At 39.3% G+C, this 22,511-nt stretch overlaps 1 protein-coding gene across 2 annotated transcripts in view; it reads right to left on the bottom strand.

The window, feature by feature from the left end:
• Window positions 1-9,355: 9,355 nt before the first annotated feature.
• LOC126248534 (pancreatic triacylglycerol lipase-like) overlaps window positions 9,356-22,511 on the bottom strand; it is a 41,977-nt gene continuing 28,821 nt past the window's right edge. Inside the window, exons 1-11 of one of the 2 annotated variants that reach the window (XM_049949593.1) lie at window positions 18,579-18,727; window positions 15,590-15,741; window positions 15,393-15,497; window positions 15,150-15,296; window positions 14,643-14,766; window positions 14,437-14,553; window positions 14,226-14,348; window positions 13,797-14,099; window positions 12,744-12,873; window positions 11,759-11,950; window positions 9,356-9,973 (exon numbers count right to left, since the gene is read on the bottom strand). In XM_049949593.1, the coding sequence (XP_049805550.1) occupies window positions 9,886-9,973; window positions 11,759-11,950; window positions 12,744-12,873; window positions 13,797-14,099; window positions 14,226-14,348; window positions 14,437-14,553; window positions 14,643-14,766; window positions 15,150-15,296; window positions 15,393-15,497; window positions 15,590-15,741; window positions 18,579-18,714 (1,617 nt within the window). In that variant the 5' untranslated portion in view covers window positions 18,715-18,727 and the 3' untranslated portion in view covers window positions 9,356-9,885. Of the gene's footprint in view, window positions 9,974-11,758; window positions 11,951-12,743; window positions 12,874-13,796; window positions 14,100-14,225; window positions 14,349-14,436; window positions 14,554-14,642; window positions 14,767-15,149; window positions 15,297-15,392; window positions 15,498-15,589; window positions 15,742-18,578; window positions 18,728-22,511 lie in introns of those variants that run through there. The other variant, XM_049949592.1, reaches the window with a different exon arrangement.

The raw sequence follows: 22,511 nt of genomic DNA, 5'->3' as shown, positions 1-22,511 counted from the left end.
AATACCTGGCAGAATTACTAAGCCCTTACATGGGTAAATGCCCTCATCATGTTCGTAATTCTGTGGATTTCGTAAAACTTCTTGGCAAATCCAAGCTGAAAGACTCAGGTATCCTGGTGAGTTTGACATTGTTTTATTATTCATCAGGGAGCCTCTTCCAGAGTCAGTTGAGCTTATAGCACAGAAATCTGATGAGAAGACGACCGACCTTTTCAGGCACATTCTGACCTCCACGTATTTTCTCTTTAATACAGAATACTATGAATAAACAGAAGCAGTCACAATGGGGTGCCTACTCTCACCTGTGGTCATGAATTTCTATATGGAGTACTTCAAGGAGGAAGCTCTGGCATCATCCAAATGGAAACCTACTTGTTTTCTCTGTTATGTGGCTGACATGTTCTTGATCTGGCCCCATGCAAGGGACAAGCTCCTAGACTTCCTTACACACCTGAACTCCATACATCCGAACATCAAATTCACTATGGAGACCGAAGTGTAAGGAAGATTACCATTCCTGGACATTGTGGTCAGAAGAAGAGTGGATGGCACCCTGAGCCACTGGATATACAGGAAGGAAATGCACACCGACCTGTATTTGTATGCAGATAGCTGCCACAACCCTTCGCAGAGGAATGGGCTGCTAAAAACACTGGTGCACAGGGTGCGCACCATCTCTGGTGCAGAGAGTCTGCCCCATGAGCTGGAACACCTCAAAACTGTATTCGGGAAAAACGGGTACTCGGAATGGTGGATCAGACGCGCTCTCCACCCCGCCTCTACAGTACAGCATGTGGAGATTGAAGAAGTCACGGGGGAAGAGATAGCCGCTGCCTATATACTGTATACTGGCGCACTATTGGGGAAAATAGGACGAATATTGAGGAAACACCAAGTAGGAACTGTCTTTTGCCCACCCAATAAAACACGAGCATTATTGGGAAGTGTCAAACATGACCTGTGTTTGTGGAAGGCTGGCATATACCAGATTCCATGTCAGTGTGAGACGACGTATATTGGACAAACAGTGCGCACCATTGAAGATCATTGCCAAGAACATCAGAGGCACATTCTACTTAGGTACCCAACAAGTCGGTGGTCTCAGAGCACTGTTTGTCTGAAAATCGTGAAATGGACTACCAACATACCAGGGTCTTGGCACAGACATCTAAATACTGGAACAACGTCGTTAGAGAGGCTATCTAAATTCGTACTGGGGATGGACTCATCAACCGAAATTGCGGCTATAACCTCAGCAAGGCATGGGAACCAGCATTGAGGCTAATTAAAAGGACACTCAGCAAAGAAAACGAACAGGCAGCCAGGGCAGATGAGGCAATTACACCAACACCACCAAAGACACCGATGCCAGCAACCACGGACGCGCGGCCGTGGACCACAGGAGCTCATTTAGTCACCGCACCTGATGATGGTGACATGTATGATCACCGAAATATTGTGCCCATTGGACACTATGGACTGGCAGTACACCCATGGACTGTTAGAGCAAGTCTAGATGGTATTCCTGCAGAGGTTTCACTAGCTCTATCTGCTGGTCAGTCAACACTTCAGCCAGCTGACCAATGCATGTTTCCTACAAGGCAGAACATGACCTATATGGCCAAAGGTAAATTCATTTTTTTTATGAGGGCAAAGTTTCTCCAGTTTACAAGTCCTGCTGTCCAATCTGTCTGCTACAGATTTTAGAAAAAAATGCTGGAAAATTAATTAGTACACTGCAACAACAGACTGCTATATAGAATCAGCCATCCATTTGGATTTAGTAAAGGAAAGTATATAAAGCAGCTGTCATGGAATTGTGGGCCCCATGTGGCCCAAATCAATTATTCATGTGGCTTGCGCTCCTCAGCCATATTTTATTACAATATACATCTAGCAACTAAAAGCCGAATTTGAAAACTTCTACTAATGTTAAGAACATCTAGAAAGTGTAGTTTTTTGTTCAGTAACAAACAAAAATACTTACAGAGAGAATAATGTTTTACGATGTGCTTAATTTTAATTGACATTGGGGAATTCAGCTGTTAGCTAATTAAACTTTGCCACATACCTCAGGGGTGGAGGAATAAGTAGCACAGCCAATGGATTATGAAGTCAGAAGGGGGAATATTTTACAGCTCATTTGTGCCACCATGTTGTCTTCACAGCCATCAGTTCATGTGAGCAGGGATGAAACTCAGGACGAGCCAATTATGGGCTGTGTTGTGGGTGATCAAACTCTTCCCATCCAGCGCACTGACCCTGCAGAGTGTGGCTAAGAACTGTCAAGAAGAATGAAGTACATGGCAGTTCCATTGTGTCGGCTGCACGGCATCAGGCGAAACCTCTCACCATGCCCTCATACTTGGCTGGTGACACTACTTTCGAGGCAGCTTTACATGCTCGCTGTATGCTCAGAACAGAAATGAGTGACATGCTGCAATCTATGGGCATACTAGACCCAGTACTCAACACAGCTGTGCAAAATTTTGTTGGATTTTCACAGTAGTTTCCATTTCACAGTCAATCGGAACTTACTTTCTGAATAGCCCTCGTACATCACTGTAACATTTAACAACTGTTTTTGGCCAGCACTCTGACAACCTGAGGGAGTGCAACTGTGCTGTAGCTCTACAGGGTGTTACAAAAAGGTATGGCCAAATTTTCAGGAAACATTCCTCACACACAAATAAAGAAAAGATGTTATGTGGACATATGTCCGGAAACACTTAATTTCCATGTTAGAGCTCATTTTAGTTTCTTCCACCTACGCTCAATGGAGCACGTTATGATTTCATATGGTATACTCTACCTGTGCTGCTAAAACATGTGCCTTTACAAGTACGACACAACATGTGGTTCATGCACGATGGAGCTCGTGCACATTTCAGTCGAAGTGTTCGTACGCTTCTCAACAACAGATTAGGTGACCGACGGATTGGTAGAAGCGGAACAATTCCATGGTCTACACGCTCTCCTGACCTCAACCCCCTTGACTCATTTATGGGGGCATTTGAAAGCTCTTGTCTACACAACCCCGGTTCCAAATGTAGAGACTCTTCGCGCTCGTATTGTGGACGGCTGTGTTACTATACGCCATTCTCCAAGGCTGCATCAGCACATCAGGGATTCCATGCGACGGAGGGTGGATGCATGTATCCTCGCTAACGGAGGACATTTTGAACATTTCCTGTAACAAAGTGTTTGAAGTCACACTGGTACGTTCTGTTGCTGTGTGTTTCCATTCCATGATTAATGTGATTTGAAGAGAAGTACTAAAATGAGCTCTAATGTGGAAAGTAAGCGTTTCCGGACACATGTCCACATAACATATTTTCTTTCTTTGTGTGTGAGGAATGTTTCCTGAAAGTTTGGCCATACCTTTTTGTAACACCCTGTATATTACTGCCTTTTCTAAGACTTGTCAGGACAGAGGACCAAGATTCGTAACTCCAGTTCTACACAGACAACAAAATCAAAGGCTGCCCACAAGGATCCATCAGTCCTGTGTACTGGGACTTTATGCTGAATTCACTCTTCAGAAAACTGTATGGAAATTAGGCCTAGATCTGGCGGCATATGTTAAGTGATTTTTGTGAAGGATAGTTTGAGAAAAACTTAAAAAGTTTTAACAATTCAATAAGTGCATAGAGAAGTTATCAGTAGTACCCCAAAAAATTATCTACATTTTGTCAGAAGACATGATAATGTAATTTGATACTGGCATAAAAGGAAAACTGTATCCAGAAATTTTGGCATCTTTCTGAATGAGATACTCCATTTCAAAGAAGGTAAGAGGCATAAAGGTAATGGAGAATAAAAGGAAAAGCTTGGCCAGAAGCATTTATAAACTGTAAATGTCAATAATATTATAGTCTCATAGTACAATTTTAACTGCTGCTCTACATGTTTATGGAACCTCACACTGCTACAGCTAACAGCTCAAGCAATTAACAGTACGATGAGTATTACTCTTCACATTGTCAGGTGCATTTTTGCATTGTAACTGTGGAGTTAACATTTCAGAAATATCCACTTGACCTACAAATACTGGAGAAAGCCATTATGTATTGGTTGAAGGGGAATGGCTTCCCTAGGAGTGCCAGCCACAGATCAAAAAAACTAGTACAACCAGGTCATCCTCTGATGGGAACACTGGGATGATACCCAATTAGGACAATAGACCTACACACTATTACCAAATACACAATTGCTAAATTATAATCCCTGAATGGGATTCATCCACTTTCTGATGGACCACATCAATATGCCACATACTTTCAGTGAATTAGGAAGAAACAAAACAAATGTGCTTGTGGGGAAAGCATTCTGTGGGAATTCCATCTGCATGCAGATGTGGCTAGTGCTGGGTGACCTTCCACAAAACACCAGATGAGATTCTGCACCCCTAGTCAGTTTGTGATGTTCAACAACACTGGTGAGGCAGTGTCCAAGAAGACTTTGGAGTCACTTTTTAAATAAATGCAATCGCCGTGCTGCTGAAGTACTAGCCTGCCAATCCTAGGAGTCAGATGAAGGTAGGTCATCCTGTGGTTACATTCTGTGCTAGATACCAAAATGTGCTGCTAGACCATGGCACTGTCCCCTTTGACCAGGGAGGACAGGAGAAAGTTGTGCACACAGTCTGCAGTGAAATAGAGGAAGAATTGAGATTCCATCACGTATCCTCTGTACTAGTACAGCATGTACACTGATAGGAAAAGATCTTACCACCAATGAATAATTAACAGAGTAATGACATTTAGAGGATACATTTGTCTAGGTAGCTATTAACATAAGGTGACAGATTAATGTAAATGAGAGAGAAGCCACAGAAAAACAAGAAATTTCGACACAAAAAAAAAAAAAACTGGTGTAAATGCCAGAATGTTGAATACAAGCCTCCAATCATCCAGCACCTGTACAAGACAGTGCCCACACATTAGTTTGTGGGATGGAGTTCCATGCTTGTTGCACTTAGTCAGTACAAGGGTGTTTAACCCTGCAGTGGGCGCATGGCGGCATACAGTGCCACCAATTTTGTTTTCATTCAATAATTACGTCAGCGCGCCAAGCACACAACAGTGGTGCTAGATATGCTTAGATTGTTTAGTCATGTGCCAAACTGCATTGTGCCCTCATTATACCCACCATAACAGCTGTGACTTACCTGTGAAGTGGACGACTGCACCGAGACAGCACTGTACCGCACGCACCCTGTAATTAAGTACATGTAGCTGTACCACTGTCAAATGTTTTGATGATTAGAAGCTTTGTTTTACAACTCTGTGGGTGAATGATTTAGTTATTAACATTGCTTTGGTATTCGAATTATTTTATTGTCTCCCAGGTCCGCACAAAGGAAAGGACTAACACCAGAAGAAATTGAGCGTCTTCTGCAATCATCTGACGAAGATTACACAGATTTCTCTGACAGTGATGAGGAAGCAGAAATAATTAGAATGGCAGATCATGCCAGCGAATCTGAGCAGTGATGCATTGACGGGAATGGAGTGAAAGGAATGCCACATGACGACTGCCATTTTTATATTGGTAAGGACCAAGAAACTGTCGATAAATAATCCGTTAGCACTACCAGGGAAACCAAAATGTAAGAATATAATCAAAGTCCTACTTGGCCCGAAACGCAATGGTAGAGAAGTTAAAACTGAAATTGAAAGTTTTCTCAAATTGTTTGATCCTGAGATAATTGTTTATGTCATTGCAAACACAAACAAGTACATAATAACAAGAGCATCTGAATTACTCAGGGGCTAGAGATTGCAAAACTACTACTGCTTCTGAAGTAACAGCTCTTTTAGGAGCACCATTTCTCATTGCTGTACAAAAAGGAGTACGGACAAATGTATTAGAACTGTGGGCATCAAATGGAACAGGAATGATGATTCTAAGGGCAGCATTTAGCTACAAGCTTTTTCTGTTCTTGCTCTGGTCACTCAAACTTGATAATACTTCCATAAGAAAAGAACGACTAGCAACTGATAAACTTGCTGCCATCGGCTATCTCCACTCAGCATTTCTGAACAACTGCAGAAATAACTACAGTCCAGGGGAGTTCACAACCATAGACTAAATGCTTGTCTCATTTCGCGGACGTTGTAGTTTTGTTCAGTACATGCCTAATAAGCCCATTAAGTATGGATTGAAGTTGTATGCATTGTGCGATAGCAAGACATTTTATACTTTTAATTTTGAAGTACACTGTGGCAGACAGAATCCTGGACCATATGTTGCATCTAACCAGCCACTGGATATTATGAAGAGATTGGTTGAGCCAATCAAGGGAACTCACAGGAATGTAACTACAGACAACTACTACAGTGGTTACCCTGTAGCCCAGCATCTTTTAGAAAATGGGCTAACATTCATTGGAACATTGAAAAAGAACAAGAAGGAAATTCCTCCGGAATTTTTGCCCAACAAATCGTGAGAAATTGGAAATTGTCTGTTTTGGATTTCAAGATGACTTCTGTCTTGTTTTGTACCAAACAAAAAGGAACAAGGCTGTGCTTTCCCCGTCGTCAATGCATGAAACTGCTGAAAGACACCACTACAGGCAAGTCTCTTGTAAATTTGGACTACAATGCAACAAAAGGTGGAGTCGATACTGTGGATTGTATGTGTACATCCTACTCTACACCATGGACCAGAAGAAGATGGCCCTTGGCACTGTTTTTCGTTATCTGGATATTGCTGGGATAAATTCCCAGGTCTTTTTTTTTTTTGCAAACAATCCAGAAAAAAGATTCAGATGAAGAACCTACCTAGCAAACCTGGCCTTGCCTCTGATGGACTGCCATTTGGAAGAAAGGGTTCAGCTCTCTACTCTACCACGAGATATTCAAGGATTTCAGTCACCTCATCACTCAATTCCCGCCAATCATGATGAGGCTGTAAGAAGGTGTGTGAGGTGCCATCTTTGTGGTAGTAAAAGAAAATAAAACTGTCACTTGCAATAGCTGCAAAAGATTCGTTTGTAAGCAACATTGCCACAATGTTGTCACATGTAATGATTGCAGAGCTTCTCCGGAGGAAGAAAGTGTGCGATTCTTGTTATGTATTTACTGACTGCCTTATTCTTTATTATTACTACAAAGTTTTATATATATATTACACATTTTTGTAAAACTCACTTTAATAATGGTAAACAATTGAATCATATCTGTGGTTATAATTTATTTAGAATTAGTTATTAAAGTAGCACTTAGGAAATATCCTGGAAAAATGTCAGATATTCTGTAACTTAATTTTTTCATGCACCTTGGATATATATATATATATAGACCATATTAAAAGTTTCTGTTAAGAATGATGTTATGAACAATAAATAATTCCACCAAAAAAATTAAAAACCTGCTTTTTTATGTATTTAAATGTAGGCGGCACTGAGTGCCGCACGCACCCCAACGCAACAATATTAAGCATGCGTGCTGCAGGGTTAATGCTGTTTGTGGATGATGTCCCATACACACTTGATTGGAGACAGATCTGTTGTTGAAGTGGGCCAAGGCAACATGTCTACACGTTGTAAAAAGTGTTTGGTTGTAAGAGGGGTATGGGGGCATTATCGTGTTGGGAAAACATCCCCTGGGATGCTGTTTGTGAATGGCAGCACAACAGGTCGAATCACCAGACTGATGTGCAAATTTGCAGCTAGTGTGTGTGGGATAATCATAAGGATGCTGCTGCTGCTGCTGTCATACAGAAATCGCACCCCATAACTCCAAGTGCTGCAGTGTGTGTAGCACACAGCAGGTTTGTTGCAAGCTCTCAATTGGCTTCTTTGTAACCAACACACGGCCATCACTTGCACCGAGGCAGAACAAGATTTCTTTGGAAAAAGACACCACACTTCCACCCTGCCCGTTATGAGTCGCACTTGACACCACTGAAGTCTCAAATGGCGGTTGTTTGTGGTCAGCGGAATGCATGCTAAAGGCTATCTGGCTTTGAGCTGTTCCGGATGTAACTGATTTTTAACTGTTTGTTGTGTCACTATAGCACTAACTGCTGCTCAAATTGCTGCTGTAGATGCAAAATGATGCACCAGAGCTGTACGCCAAAGACAGTGGTCTTCCCTCTCAGTAGTGCCACATGGCCATCTGAAGCCCAGGCTTGATTTGACCATACATTCCTGTGACCATCCCTGCCAGCAATCATGTACAGTGGCTACATTCCTGCCATGTGTTTCGGCATCATCGCAGAAGGGACACAGCTCCTCGTAGCCCTATTATGCAACCTCATTCAAACTCAGCAGTGTGTTGATAATGCTTCTTTGTTGCCTTAAAGGCATTCTTGACTGACAACTCACTATGTCCATTCTCAAAGGTAACTTACTCGCAACCATTAGAGTGTGTATTTAAAACAAATACAATTTGCATTCTGATAGTGCCACTCTTATGGGACTGGAACAAAATCTGAAGAGAGATCTTTCATATGTAAGAACAAGTCTACCAACTTTTCTTTATGTCACACCAATCTTCTGTGTTGCTTTTTTTTTTTGTTTCACCATCATTGGACAAAACAGAGGTGCCTCAGTTACGAAGGAGGCTGTGTGTTAAGCATTCATAAAAATAGTAGAAATAATGGAGGCAGACGTAGTGGTAGTAGGTAGCATCAATGGTGGCGTCAGTATTAAGAGCAGTAATACAAACATCTTTCATTTTTACCACAGGTCATTATTATTTAGCTTTAAGTGAATGCTAAAGTATAATTTTAGATGAAAATTGGACCACTGAAGAATATAAGCTGTAGTGTTGAGTGTGGAATACATACATAAAAAGTGTGTAATGCTCTCTCATGATATAAAGATAAATAATTTGTTTATCCTACTAATAACTACAATTCTTAAACAGCTTATTACGTACAGAAGTGTAATTTTGCATCAAAATTTAATCTTATGGAAAAAATTCCTCCCTTGTCCATAGTTTCATTTAATACTCTGTGTCAGATGTCTGAATGTGTGTGTAGAAGTACTGTGTTCGCCAAGACATTACACCAAAGCTATTTAAGAAAATTATCAAGGCTGTAATGCAAGCATTTAAGAGTCTACTACCAATGACAATTTAAGTTACTACTGAAACTTGAAGATCAAACTTGACACAAGTCACCAGTCCAGCAATTTGATTAACAGTATTTCTTTCTTTGTATTATTCTCCGAACATCAGCATTTGTTTAAAATTGCTATCGTCTCACAAAAATTCATATTTTTATTTTCTAACTCAGTCTCTTATGAAAGATTCTGTAGACCATCAGTGCCATATTGACATGAGCAACTGGTTAAGGACAGGAATTTTGTCAACAGAAGGAAGCAATGAATTAATGAATGCAGCAATTCCATTTTTCAAAATTTGTTTACTAATATAAAAATCTATAAAAACAAATGTGAAATCATGTCAAATGTTCTCACATTTAAACAACAGTATATTACATCTAAAAATATGACTATAAAAATAATACTGTATGTCAAATGTTTGCTTTTTTCACTAAGTGCCAGGAGTTAATCTAACAGTTGTCTTGTTTGTTAGTATAACCTCCATTATGGCAGGAACAGCAGAGATGACTGCAGAGACTTAGAATTGAACACCTCAATGTTTCTTCACTTAGTCTATGGCTAACTACACCCACTCCTGCTAAGCAGATGAAACATTCTGTTTTCAGTCCTTTTGCAAATATTTAACACTTGCAAAAAATTAACTCACACTCAATTCTTTGGTACATTATGAGAGAGAGAGAGAACAATGTTTCACACTGTCCTTGTGTAACAACACACTATCACAGATTCACTGACAGCATCTCCAGTACCTGTTGGTACTGAGTATTAGGAACTGCCAAGTAATAATTTAGTTAAATTGTTTATAGAAGTCACTCTTGTTTACAGTCCAAATTCCTCCTCATTTCCATTACTTCTTTGGGATATATTGCCCTACCATAAGGTGGACATAACGTGTGCCTGAAACAGTAACAACAACAATAAAAATATTGTTTGAAGTATGTATGATTCTTTCATTCTACTCTACATATAACAACAAACATCAAAGAATATTTAGCAGGCATGTAACTTTAAAATGATGAGTCAGCCACCAATGTAACATTAAAACAACCTACAAAAGTAGACCAGCATGTCATAGTGGAAGTTCATACTATGAGTATATCACTGTGTGCTAAAATGAAGGGTTTATCTGTCAGAAAACTAACAGTAGATCTCATCTAATGTGAAACTATCACTCAAGATATGGCAGTGGATCTTCACTCTACACATTGCGTCCTCCAGACATACAAAATTCAGGCAGTGGTGTGTTAAGCCTAAGTGGCTTGCAGGGCTTAATTCTCACACTGACAAGCCATACCATTTGCTTCACTTTCAAGCACCACTCCTTACACTGGTGGTTCATCTAGTTACTCAGTCATGCACTGCAGTGACAGCATTTAATGTGACTGTACAAAGTTCAGTGCAGACTACTTTTGCTAGTCATCTGCTTGCTTACTCATGCCACATCACCAGCAGAAAAACAAATTCCCACACTCTGTAAGCAGATGGGAGTGATTGTTTCAACTTTTATTGGATCAGCATGCACACTTCACACTTTCAGGGCACTTGAGAAGATGGAATGAATGTATTTCCAGTTTCATGTACTGCAATGCCCTTATGAATAAGTTACATTAAAACACTATTTCATGAGCATATTTTTAAATGTACCCCATAAATTAGTGAAAGCAGTCCCCAGGCTTCAATGAAGTCCATATTATTTTGATCACCTTAGTGCTATCCTACAGAAAATTTATAATATTGTGAGGTATTCTTTTGAGTCGGTAACAACGCCTCACACTAGTGGTTTGCTTTTCTTTTATTCTGCATGAAATAATCTTAGGTCTTTGTTGCTTATTGTCTGTAATAGATTGCATACATTGTTCACAAACTTTTCAGTTATGGTTTGGTGGAGAAAGACAAGTCCAATAATTCCAGTTGCACCAAATAGTACACCACTCTGCTCTATAGTTTTGCAGACACACTGCGTTATCAGTATTTTCAGAACCCATGTGTGTTTTAAGGGTTTGCATTGAGCCAGGTTTAAAAACAATTGCAAAATGGAACATTACAAATTATTTGTTCACAGCTCACAGCACATGCTTTCAACACCAGTCTGAAGCACTAAATATCAACAATTTTCCGACTTCTTTCAAAACCCACTCCTAATTTTTCTAGTTTATTCTCAGTTAAATCTGATACACAACCTACTCCACTGAACAACAGTCCCCACCAATGAGCCAGAGCACCATGTGGCAACTGCAGCCTATCTATGCGGGTATTTGTTCCTGCATGCCACAGAGAATGCACTGTATAGTGTAGAAGTCCAAAGCAATGAAATTATTTGTCCTAAGGGAAGTATGAGTTTATACATTACTGAAGCTTTCACTTCACAGTAACATCACAAAGGCAAATTTGTCACGTCTGAGTTCCATGAAAGTTTTGCCCAGATGACCACATCTGTGAACCACTACCAATATGTCCACTGAATTCCTTAGTCTTTCATTTTGACAAAGCAGATGTGTTGTGTCCAGGTATTACGTCTGCAGTTACATTAATCTCTGAATATGCATTTAGTAAGTATATCTGAAAACCTCACTACAGTGTACATATACATACTATTTTAACTCTTTCTTTAACACACAAATTGAAATTTGGACAGTAACATTAATATTTATTTTCAAATACATATTTCACATTTAGACCAACCTGCTTGACCGCTCCAGGTTCTCAACCACAGCAGACTGCAAGAATAATCTTGGAGGTGTGACAAATCTCCATGTAAGAGGATTTAAAAATGATGTTTCATACACCCATTCAATACTAACTCCTTCAAGAGATTCTGAACACTTTGTTGATACTATGAACTTGTGTTGTGTACCTGGTTCAAACAGTATAGCCCTATTGGAAAAAAAAGAAAAATATATATACATAAACCATTTTTTAGAGTAAAGATTTGTATGTTGAAGTATTCATAAGAACTACTTACTAAGAAACTAAAACTACAATTTCAAATAACTATTTGAAAATTCTCTTGAGTGAAGATATTGTCAGCAGATGGATATAGCAGATTAATTTTGCCTACATGTGACTGAAGAGAAGAGAACCTGTGATTTGTTGCAAATGGAACTCAACTGAATCAAATACTTTACATCACACCACTTAGCAGAAATTCACCTGGTTGATATCCTCATATTGCGAGTCCATTATCAGTAATATTTTATACTCTCAACTGCCTTACAGTCTACTGAAATAGTGCTGCTACAGAAGCTGTGAACTTCTAGTGCAAGATGATCTGGTATTACTCAGATTTACCAGTGCTCTTTCAGAGAGAAGAGCAACTAGTTAGGATCATTTTTCCCAAAAAATGGTTGTACTTTGCACTTCCGATCAACATCAGTATACTATCCAACTGCAGGTTGTTACTGTATTTTACCCTGTTTATTGTCTAAACTTTTTTCCAAGATAGTTTCCTGTGTTCCCTTCAAAAGAGAATTATTTTCATCTTTTGGCCAACAGAAGAACATTCTGGTTCCTCTAAATTATTTATCATGTGCAACATGGCAAAATAGTTTTACTGAATGGCAATTTCATTATGGAAATTTATTTTACTGGCGTCACTACAGATATGTTAAGAGGCAGAATAAATGTTATTAACTTGTGTGCATGGTGGATTCCACTAACTTGTGCATACCTTGTATTCACTTGGATTCTTTCAACAGATTCTCCTCGTTTTAGAACAATCCAGAAGTGTCCAATTTCACTCCCATGTTTCACACTTGCAGGTGAAGTTGAAACGTTTATTAATACTCTAAAATGTTCACCTGAAACAAAATGTCCTGTTTAGCACACAGTTCATTTCAATGCACTCACGTAATGTACTATGTTGTTGGTTGAAACAAACTCCACTTTAAGCAGTAGTACCCAAGTAGACCATTTAAAGTAGTTCTCACCACCACTGGCAAACTGTTTCAGAGTTTGTTTTCACAGACTATGCTAAGAGAGTGCTACAAGCATTCATTCATGACAATCTTGCCACACTTTTTTTCAGTAGTGTGCTAAATTTTATTTGTGACTGCTTTCAATAAACATAACCAAATTAAGTAAAATAAAGAGTATTTTAAGTGTAAGAAAAATGGATGCCAAGCAGAGTCTTATTCTGTCCTAAGGAAGTCAATTCATCTACAAAAGAAATGGCTTACGAAAACCATTCGAATAATTTTTTTAGTGCTGTTTGTCAGTGTGGGACCCTTATTAGGTAGGGTTACTATAAACAAGAAGATTGTATTATGAGCAGCACCTAATCATGGAATTATTTAGAAAATGCAAGAACGTTAGAGAGATTCTATAACTTCCTTTCCATACAATGGAAGAAGCATTGGGGTTTACAGAAGATTAGTGTTAAAACTGTGATAGTGTTGTCCAGAAGAATCTGACAATGCATTCCTCCCACAAACAAAAACCAACACAGAAAACATATCTGAGCAACATACTATGTAGAATCAGAGACATTTCTAAATTTCTTCATTTGTTACTAATATCTTATGTACAAATCCAGAGATTATAGTTGTAAAATTAAGCTGTAATACTGCCATAAAATGTTTTGACAGCAAGAGGTGACAAAGCTATCTCATTCTAGAAATTATTCACAATTAAACTCACAATGAGGGTTAAGGAATACTTTAATGTACAAGATTCACTAGAGTTTTAAAAATCTCGTTATTTTTAGAAAGTGAAAGTTACTTACGACAAAATGGTGTTTCAGATCCTGTAATTAGGTATGTTTTAACACTTCTCCTTTGTAGAATTCTGTTTTTTGAATTTGTCACCATATGTGGTTGTGAATTGTAACCAAATCTTGTACAGTATGATTCTCCATTCTTATAACCATTTTTTATATCATAGTGCTTTCCACAAGAAAAGCAAGAACCATTAAGAAAATCTTCCCAAGACTTGCATTCTATAGCCATGAAAGGATATTTTGTATTTATTGATTCCATATAATATTCATAGCTTCTAAGGTGGTTGCAGCTGACAAAACTGCGCAGACCTGAAAATTGGAAAAACCAAATCATTACTCATTAATTATATTCCATGCAATTCTGGATGTAACTCTTCCTACAGTGAGGCAAGGAAACATTTCTTTTGCTTATTAGCTGTGCATTGACTGCAATACCTTTGGACAAACTTCCTTTCTGTCTTCCTATATGCCCAAAGACTCCATCAGTACAGCCAGGCTGACGAATGCCTCCATTTGGGTAAAAGTCCACGTGACCAACAGGTTCTTTCAGCCCAAGGCCTAAAAGCATTAAGCAAAATATTATATTTCTTCATTATGAAGAAAAAATGCAAACATGCCACCATCTTCATATTTTGCAGACACTCACCACCACTCATGAACGGTGCTGCATCAGTATGTACAACATCTACATAATCAGCATCAGATGGGTCCAGACGCACAATGGGGTCAGTTTTTGTAAAATGTGGTTCTGCAGGATCCAGTCCTAAAATGATATGAAAGCTTAGCTAGATAATATACTTTATGAGAGGTAATTTCATACTGTGTTACAACAAAAGCAAGAACTTTTGTTACCTGTTATGCGACCAAGCTTCATTCTAAATTTTGTTTGTAGAGTATGTCCAATGTATGACGCTACATGAGAACCTAAACTGTGTCCAATGACATGGCACTTTTTCACATCAACTCCAACATTATTCTGCAAAAAGACAAAATTGTGTAATTAACATATGCACAAACAAAATTAATACAAAATGGACGAACTAAATGAATGGATCGGCCAGAATGAAATCTATCTGCACTTTAATAAACCTACAGTTACAATTGGAAAAAAAAGGAACCAATCCAAATGTCCTGATTTTTCATGAGCAGCTGCCATAGCCACCAGACTGAGTATGCCTTTACACCTTACTCAAACTTCCACTGCCACCTGAGTTTCCACATATGATTTAAAATAATCAAGAATCCAGGTTCAAGTCCCAGCTCAAATTTTTAGTTGTAGGTTTAAACACAAAGCTTACCATCTTAGTTTTTTATTTATAATACTATTCTGTGAACAGGCAGGGTGGGAACTGAACTTACCACCATATGTGCAACAAGATGACCAGCCATTGTACCCACAACTCTAATATTTGCAACTGCTTGGGAGTATGGTGGTTTAGAGCCTCCACCCCATCCAATAACAATAACATTCATATCAGAATGGTCAAGAAGGGCCCTGGTCATATTCTGCAATAAAACATTTTGTGTTACAGATTAATACGTGAAAACCATTAATTTTATGAGATTATATATAATCTTAGCATTAACACCTTTTCAGCTTACCATAAGCCACGGTTTCTGTCCATTTTCCAAATATCCATGACTGATTAGCACTACATTTTGCCTGGGGTTTAAATAGGAAGCATTCCATCTCATTAGTTCCAAACGCTGCAAATGAAAACATAAATAAGTGACAATTCTGGTTTTACAATCAAAGTACAGAAGTATCCTACAAATACTGTTGTAACAGAAGTTCTTACTTGGCAGTCATGTCGATTCCTTCGTGTGTATAAGCAAAAATAGGGATTTATTTTCTCTGGAGATTCTGGAGGCAAGCTGATTGGTCGGGTCTCAGATGTCCATGGGCTATCTGTACTGAAGCAACCATATATGCCGTAACAACGTGTGGAGTCTGCAACACAAACATGACATACCATAAGCCTTCAAAGTTATTTTCTCAAAATTGGTCTTACTGTATAAAATTCTGTCCCTGCAGTGCATGTCACCACTTCTAAGGTCTGGAACATTCTTGATTAAAACCACACACTGCCAAACTACATACCATTCTGGAGAACTGCCTGTAATCTGACATTAACTCCCTCAACTGCAGCAATCCAAAATACATTAAATGTCAAATTACAAGCCTCACACACATTCTGCTCCAATATGAATGGAAACCTGAAACCTTGTCTTTTCTATTCTGGTCTGGTCTGTTCTTCATTTCTTTTCTTGAAATTCTGACTTACATTGAGTGGTTGGTTACCTTATTCCATTTCAGCAATTCCATTACAATCTAGTACAAATGTTATAGGTGTGGTATTTGGAAAATAATTTTTCCAGTTACCACAATCAATCATTTAAATACTGCACAGACATTAACAACTGTAGACTGCTAAGCAGAGAGCAATTTACAACATTAAACACCAGTGTGTTAAGCTTGGGTGAATACTGTCATCTGAACTTTTTCCCACCTCTCAATGCATTGAACATAATCCTGGGCTTTTCCATCTTTATGTTTTGAATACAAGGTAACAGTGTAATGTTTTGTTACGGCCTAGTAGTAACTGTTGCATAAAATGCAACTACCACAACCTGGAACCTAGTTGTGTGGCAGCCAGAACAGAATACTAACAAAACACCTGGAAAAAGGAGCACAAAATACCGCAAGTAAACTGGATGACACTGCAACAACAAAATACTATTCATACAATTAGCAGTTTAGTGGTACATTACTGGTTTACACAAAAATGCGAAAGGTTTTTCTAAAATTGGCACAGGACGAGGGAAGATACGAATATATTCTCATAATCCGGCAGATTGGATTGCAGAGCTGCATACGTTTCATGAGCTGCTCGTACATGAAACGGAGTACTCAACTAGTATCACCATTAAAATCATCAGCACAACGTTTTGCCGCGCGTCATTCGTTGTCTGATGTACGTAGTCATTTTCATTTTGCCAGATGGCAGAAAAACACTCGTCTGAAGGTGGTCCGGTTATATCATTATTCCCGTCGGACTGGAGACCTGTGAGCGTTTCATCAGCGGAGTAGACTGTGCTCGGGAAGTCTAAATTTATATTTACAGTTCACCAGTGTCAAACAAGTGCAGTCTGGTCGCTAGTCAATACTGCTGGAACCACAGTATGCTATTCCATAAAATTTAACGTTAACATGTTTCCCTGCAAGAAACTAAGATGCAGATGTAATTACAGCAATGAGGAAGTATCTACTCCTAATTACCGCGTTTAGATTACACGGTAGATACAGTGATAGTAAAATCTAATCTCGCGAAAGTCTGGACCAAATTCTGTTTCACAGACTCACGAGGCGCACTGATACAAGAAACCTACTGTGATACCTGTACGCGTCTCGTGTGGCGACTACAGAACTACGGAGCCACTTGCCATGGTGTTGCTTTCGTGTTATGGCGAAACCGCAAGAGTTTAAACTGACTTCTTGAAGATGAGGAAAATTTACTTTTAGTGCCGCTGAGCTAGCCAATATAGCTAAGGAACCTAGTAATTTTTTTCATATATGTAGTCAACTGATTGTAAAATATGGAGGTTTGTCTATTTTACCATTTATCAGGTGATTATCTTTAAGACTTTGCAGCTTTGCACAATCGATGTTTGAAAGTTGACGAATCTTATAACTACAGCAGTGATGGGGAAAAACCGACCGCTTGCAACAGATACCAGTATTTTAGTTCTGAATAACTGGTATTTTCGGTATTTGTTTGGTCTTTTACGATAGGCCTTTAATTTTTTATTAGTAACTGGAGAGAAACCAGTATGCCAATTCACTATAGAAGCAGTGATAAATTTTTTGGTTTTTAAATGTAACTTTTTAAAACGAGTATTTTTATTTGAAAAATTTCGACTGCATTGAAATCAAAAGTGTTCATTTGAATTTTCTGAAAAAATCCGTTTTATTCAAATTCCTGTTTCAAAGCAAATATATTTGAATACGAGATTTTTTTGTCCCAAATAATTACAAATAACTCCAGAAATTTTAAGCGTAAGCTTATTACTAGTTCGCTTTTTCTCAATTATAAAAGTTAAGGAAATTAAGGTATCAAACTAAAAACAATTCATTCATAGTTTATAATAAAAATGGAAAGTAGCTGATCAACTGTGTATGTAATATACTTTCATCTTTCTCTAGCCCCTTGTAACAAACACCAAAAATAGAGTCTTCCAACCTCAGTTTAGACCCTCGAGCACTATTCGTTTAGCCCAAATAATGGTATGATCTTCGATTAAAACACGATTTTTGAGCAGAGTTTCAAAAAATTTAAATCAACAGAGGAATATGATTTTTGCAGTATTCATCGTCTCATTGCTTTCGAGAAAAGCGGCGAACAGCGAACGGACAAAGATTTCTTTAGTTATTCTGACATATTGATTCTATTTATCTTGGAAAAAACTGGCTATTTTCAGCCGTTTTAATAGGCTGAACTGGAGATGAAAATCCAGAATAACCGATTACAGGTTGTATCAGCGACAGCCGCCATCCATAGACTACAGCTGCCTAAGTTGCGAGAACTTAGTTTCTACCTGGTGGGATAGCATTAAACACGTTATACTGCTTCAAATCGAATATATTGCAAAACCAGTTATCAAGAGGATGCTCGCTCAGTTTCCTGTAAACAACGGTGGAGCGTGACATATCTTCGACATTATTTCTGTAAAAACCTCGTCTGTCAGTATGACAAACTAAACGCGTGCGACAGGTAATGCCTGACTTACTTGGTCCTATTTCGATGTCACCGATAGAGTCGATGTCAAAGTCGACCTCGTTCGACACGGGCGGCACGGTAGCGTTGTGCGCCGTGAGGTTGAAGACGACCAGCGCCATCTCCATCACAACGGCGGGGTGAGTCATGGCTGCGACTGGAATGCGGCAGACGACCGCGCCAACAGCTTTTATTCCAGAGGGCCGGGCCACGCCTCCAGCCCTTGACGTCAAACGCCCCTCCACGTGTCTCCACACCGCCGAACTTTGATCTCGCGATAAATCGTTTGGCCCCCTCCGCTCGCCAATAACTCTCCATCTGACACGTTCTGATTAGGAACGCGTCTATACATAAACAAACCATTCGTCGGCTACGCTGCTTTGACCGTGTCCCGAAATCATTTGGTAATAATCACGATACCGAGCACCAACACACTACAGACGAGGAATTTTCCACGTCTGCGCGTACATCAACCTAATCCACTCTGAGCTTACAACTTGCCTATTTTTTTACCATTTAAATCAGTCTTCTATGCTTTGACTCAGTTACAGTAGGTAGTAATCGACGAAGAATCATCGAGAAAAACCGAAAGTGATATCCGGCGTTCCCCAAGGAAGTGTTATTGGCCCTCTGCTGTTTCTGATCTATATAAACGATATAGGTGACAATCTGAGAACGCCCCTTAGAAGATTTGCAGGTGACGCTGTCATTTAGCGTCCAGTGAAGTCATGAGAAGATCGAACTGAATTGCAAAGTTATGTAGACAAGATATCTGGAAGGTTTGAAAAGTGAAAATTGTCTCTCCTTTAGGAAAAGTGAGAGGTCATCTATGTGAGTACAAAAAGAAATCAGTTAAATTTCAATTACACGATAATTCGCAAATCTAAAGGCTGTCAATTCGACTAAATACCTAGGAATCACTCAGGAGCAACTTAAGTTGGAACTGTCACATTTATGTTATGGGAAAGGAAAAATAAAAACTACGTCTTACTAGCATGACACTTTGAAGATGCAACAGGTCTACTAAAGAGATTGCCTACATTACCCTTGTTCGTCCTCAGAATTGATAGGTTGATTGACTTGGGGGAGGGGACCAAACAGCGAGGTCCTATGTCCCATCGGAGTAGGGAAGGAAATCGGCCGTGTCCTTTCACAGGGACCATCCCGGCATTTGCCTGAACCAATTTAGGAGAAAAAAAGAAAAAAAACCGGAAAATCTAAATCACAGGTGCCAGAGTATTGCTGTTGTGTATGGGATCCTTACCAGATAGTATTGACGGAGGACGTCGAAGAAGGGCAGCTCATTCCGTAGTATCGTGAAACAGGGGAGAGAGTCACGGATGTGATACGAGAGTTGGGGTGGCACTCATTAAGACAAAGGTCTTTTTCCTTGAGGCGAAGTCTTTTCAAGGAATGTCAATGCACTGTCTCCCCTGAATGTGAAAAATATTTTGCCGCTAACCTATCAGTACATGTTCACCACCACCACCACCACCACCACCACCACCACCACCACCACATCTCTTACAGTAATATTTAAGTATTCAGTTTTCCTACCCGCTGCTACAGAGTAATGGTAGAAAAATAGCTTAAAGGTGCTTCGAAGAGCCTTCTGCCAGGCGCTTAAAGGTGAATTGGAAAGTAGTCATGAAGACGTGGATTTAGATTACCAGGAAGTAAAATAATGTGTAACGCAAATTATTTCATTATGAACAACGCAGCTCTGTGGTTCCAGGAAAATAAGTTACTGCTGTTAAATGTCAACCGACCACACACTTCCCTTTTCTATCCTTATAACTCAGAAAATAAAGCGTTCTGTGAAATTATTCGGCTTTTATCATTACAGTAAATAATGGCGGAACTGCAAGAAAAATACGCTCTGCTGAAAGTTAGCAACAATGACACTTCCCAGGAAACTTAATTGTGCACACACGCATTAATACTAGAGCTACCGGTATTTCTGCCGAGGCAATGGACGTTTTGCTTTAACAGCAATTGATCGTAAAGTGTATTACTGGTTTAACTACATACACGAGGTATGTTGTGTCCTTAGGGCAAGCACTTGTGCATGATAAAGAGAACGTCTAAGTGTATGAATTTACATCGTGTTTGCAGGCATGTGGAACTTAACTGTTTCATTAATAACCCATGACTAGGCACAAGGAAATCACTCTTAAGTAAATTTCAAATTGTGATGTAGTCTTGGATGATAAACTCATACAATACTGACGTCTTTAGTGAAATACAAGCTCTTATTTTATGAATTTTACGGGTCAAGACTGTTAGTAGTGTTCTGCCACTTAACTTTTCTAGCTTAATTAACTGAAGTATGTCCATATGTTAGAACGAGCCGGCCGTGGTGACCGAGCGGTTCTAAGCGCTTCAGTCCGGAAGCGCGCGACTCCTACGGTCGCAGGTTCGAATCCTGCCTCGGGCATGGATGTGTGTAATGTCTTTAGGTTAGTTAGGTTTAAGTAGTTCTCAGTTCTAGAGGACTGATGACCTCAGCTGTTAAGTCCCATAGTGCTCAGAGCCATTTGAATCATTTTTTGTTAGGACGAGTATTTCTATTCTCATACTCCATTTGCATTCATATCTATGACTGATGTTCCTGTTTTCTACATACGAATAAATCCACTATTTTGATACAACATTCGCTGAGCTGAACTTCTCCAGTCATTTTGTTCCCATCAAAATTGCCACAGTGTCTTTCTAGGTCCTGGTTTGCAGAGTGTCAAGTGTTTGTGAACACACTACGTTAAGTGAATCCGTCCTTCGCAGTTATGCTGGGCTTACGGATCCCTAATTTAAATAGAAACCTCACCACGTTCACCTATTTCCGCTTGACCCAGTGTGACTTTCCTGAATATTCACCTCAGAGGTTTCCTTTAACTGTCACGTTTAGATATTGCGTTTTTTATCTGTCGTCCGGCTCTAGATTCTTAAGGGCAATAATCACTACTGTCGACGGGCCTAGCCGCTAATGTGTGTACCTATTCACCAAGGTAGAGAGCGAGAGACAACTGCTTCTTTACGCGCACTTTTCTCCTTCTGGATTCTCATCATCACTGCTAGGAACGCGATGGAGGTGATTACTATTTTAACGGTATCTTCATTTTGGGTTTTGTACATTTAACCAACAGGGATTCGCTATAATGTCGCCCTTCGTATAACTTCGACTGAATCTACACTTTTATTATGTAGCTTCTATGGAAGTGTCAAGAATTTTTTTTTTTTAACGTCCCTGATGGTGATTCCCTGCGCTTGGTAGTCATTACCCCAAGGTGTGAATGATGCCAAAGCTCAAGATGTTGATCTATAACGTACATGGCCCATGTTTTGGCAAACACCAGTTTCTTAACTAGCAAGTGAAGTACCCAAGTTCGAAATGCTAAAACCGAATAAGAATTCCTTGCAATAACGGAGGCGCGTGCTGTAGCACCTACTACTATTATATTTGTAAAACTTCATGTGTGTACAATCTATGTATGAAAGTTAACGAATCCTTAGTACCGAACCCCAAGAGACCGAGGAAAACAGATCTTAATTATGAGCAGCATTTTTTTCAGTTAAGTAACGAATACAGTGGAGTAGAACAGTATGCACACTTTACAAAGGCAATATGTGGACGCGCCACTCCTGTGTATCCGCATTACAATAGTCCAGTATCAATAGCTGCAACTGTCACATCTAAATCTTTGGCACGAGTATGCAGGTATTAAAGCATATGTGAACATTTTATCCCAATAATCTTGTATGGCTCGTTAATTTTATGGTCATAATTGTCATACACCGTGTTCTTTCTCCAGACTTGCTACTGTAGTTCACTCCACGACGAGGGAAATCTTCAACTCTACGGCAACGAAATTGGGAAGTCTTGTTCTTTTTGAGCGAAAAACGATTGTTTCGTCTACATACATGGCACCATAGGCTGGACTGGTCGTGT

Source organism: Schistocerca nitens, chromosome 3 (assembly GCF_023898315.1).
Source record: "Schistocerca nitens isolate TAMUIC-IGC-003100 chromosome 3, iqSchNite1.1, whole genome shotgun sequence".
Lineage (NCBI taxonomy): Eukaryota > Metazoa > Arthropoda > Insecta > Orthoptera > Acrididae > Schistocerca > Schistocerca nitens.
This window is presented reverse-complemented; position numbering and strand designations above follow the sequence as displayed.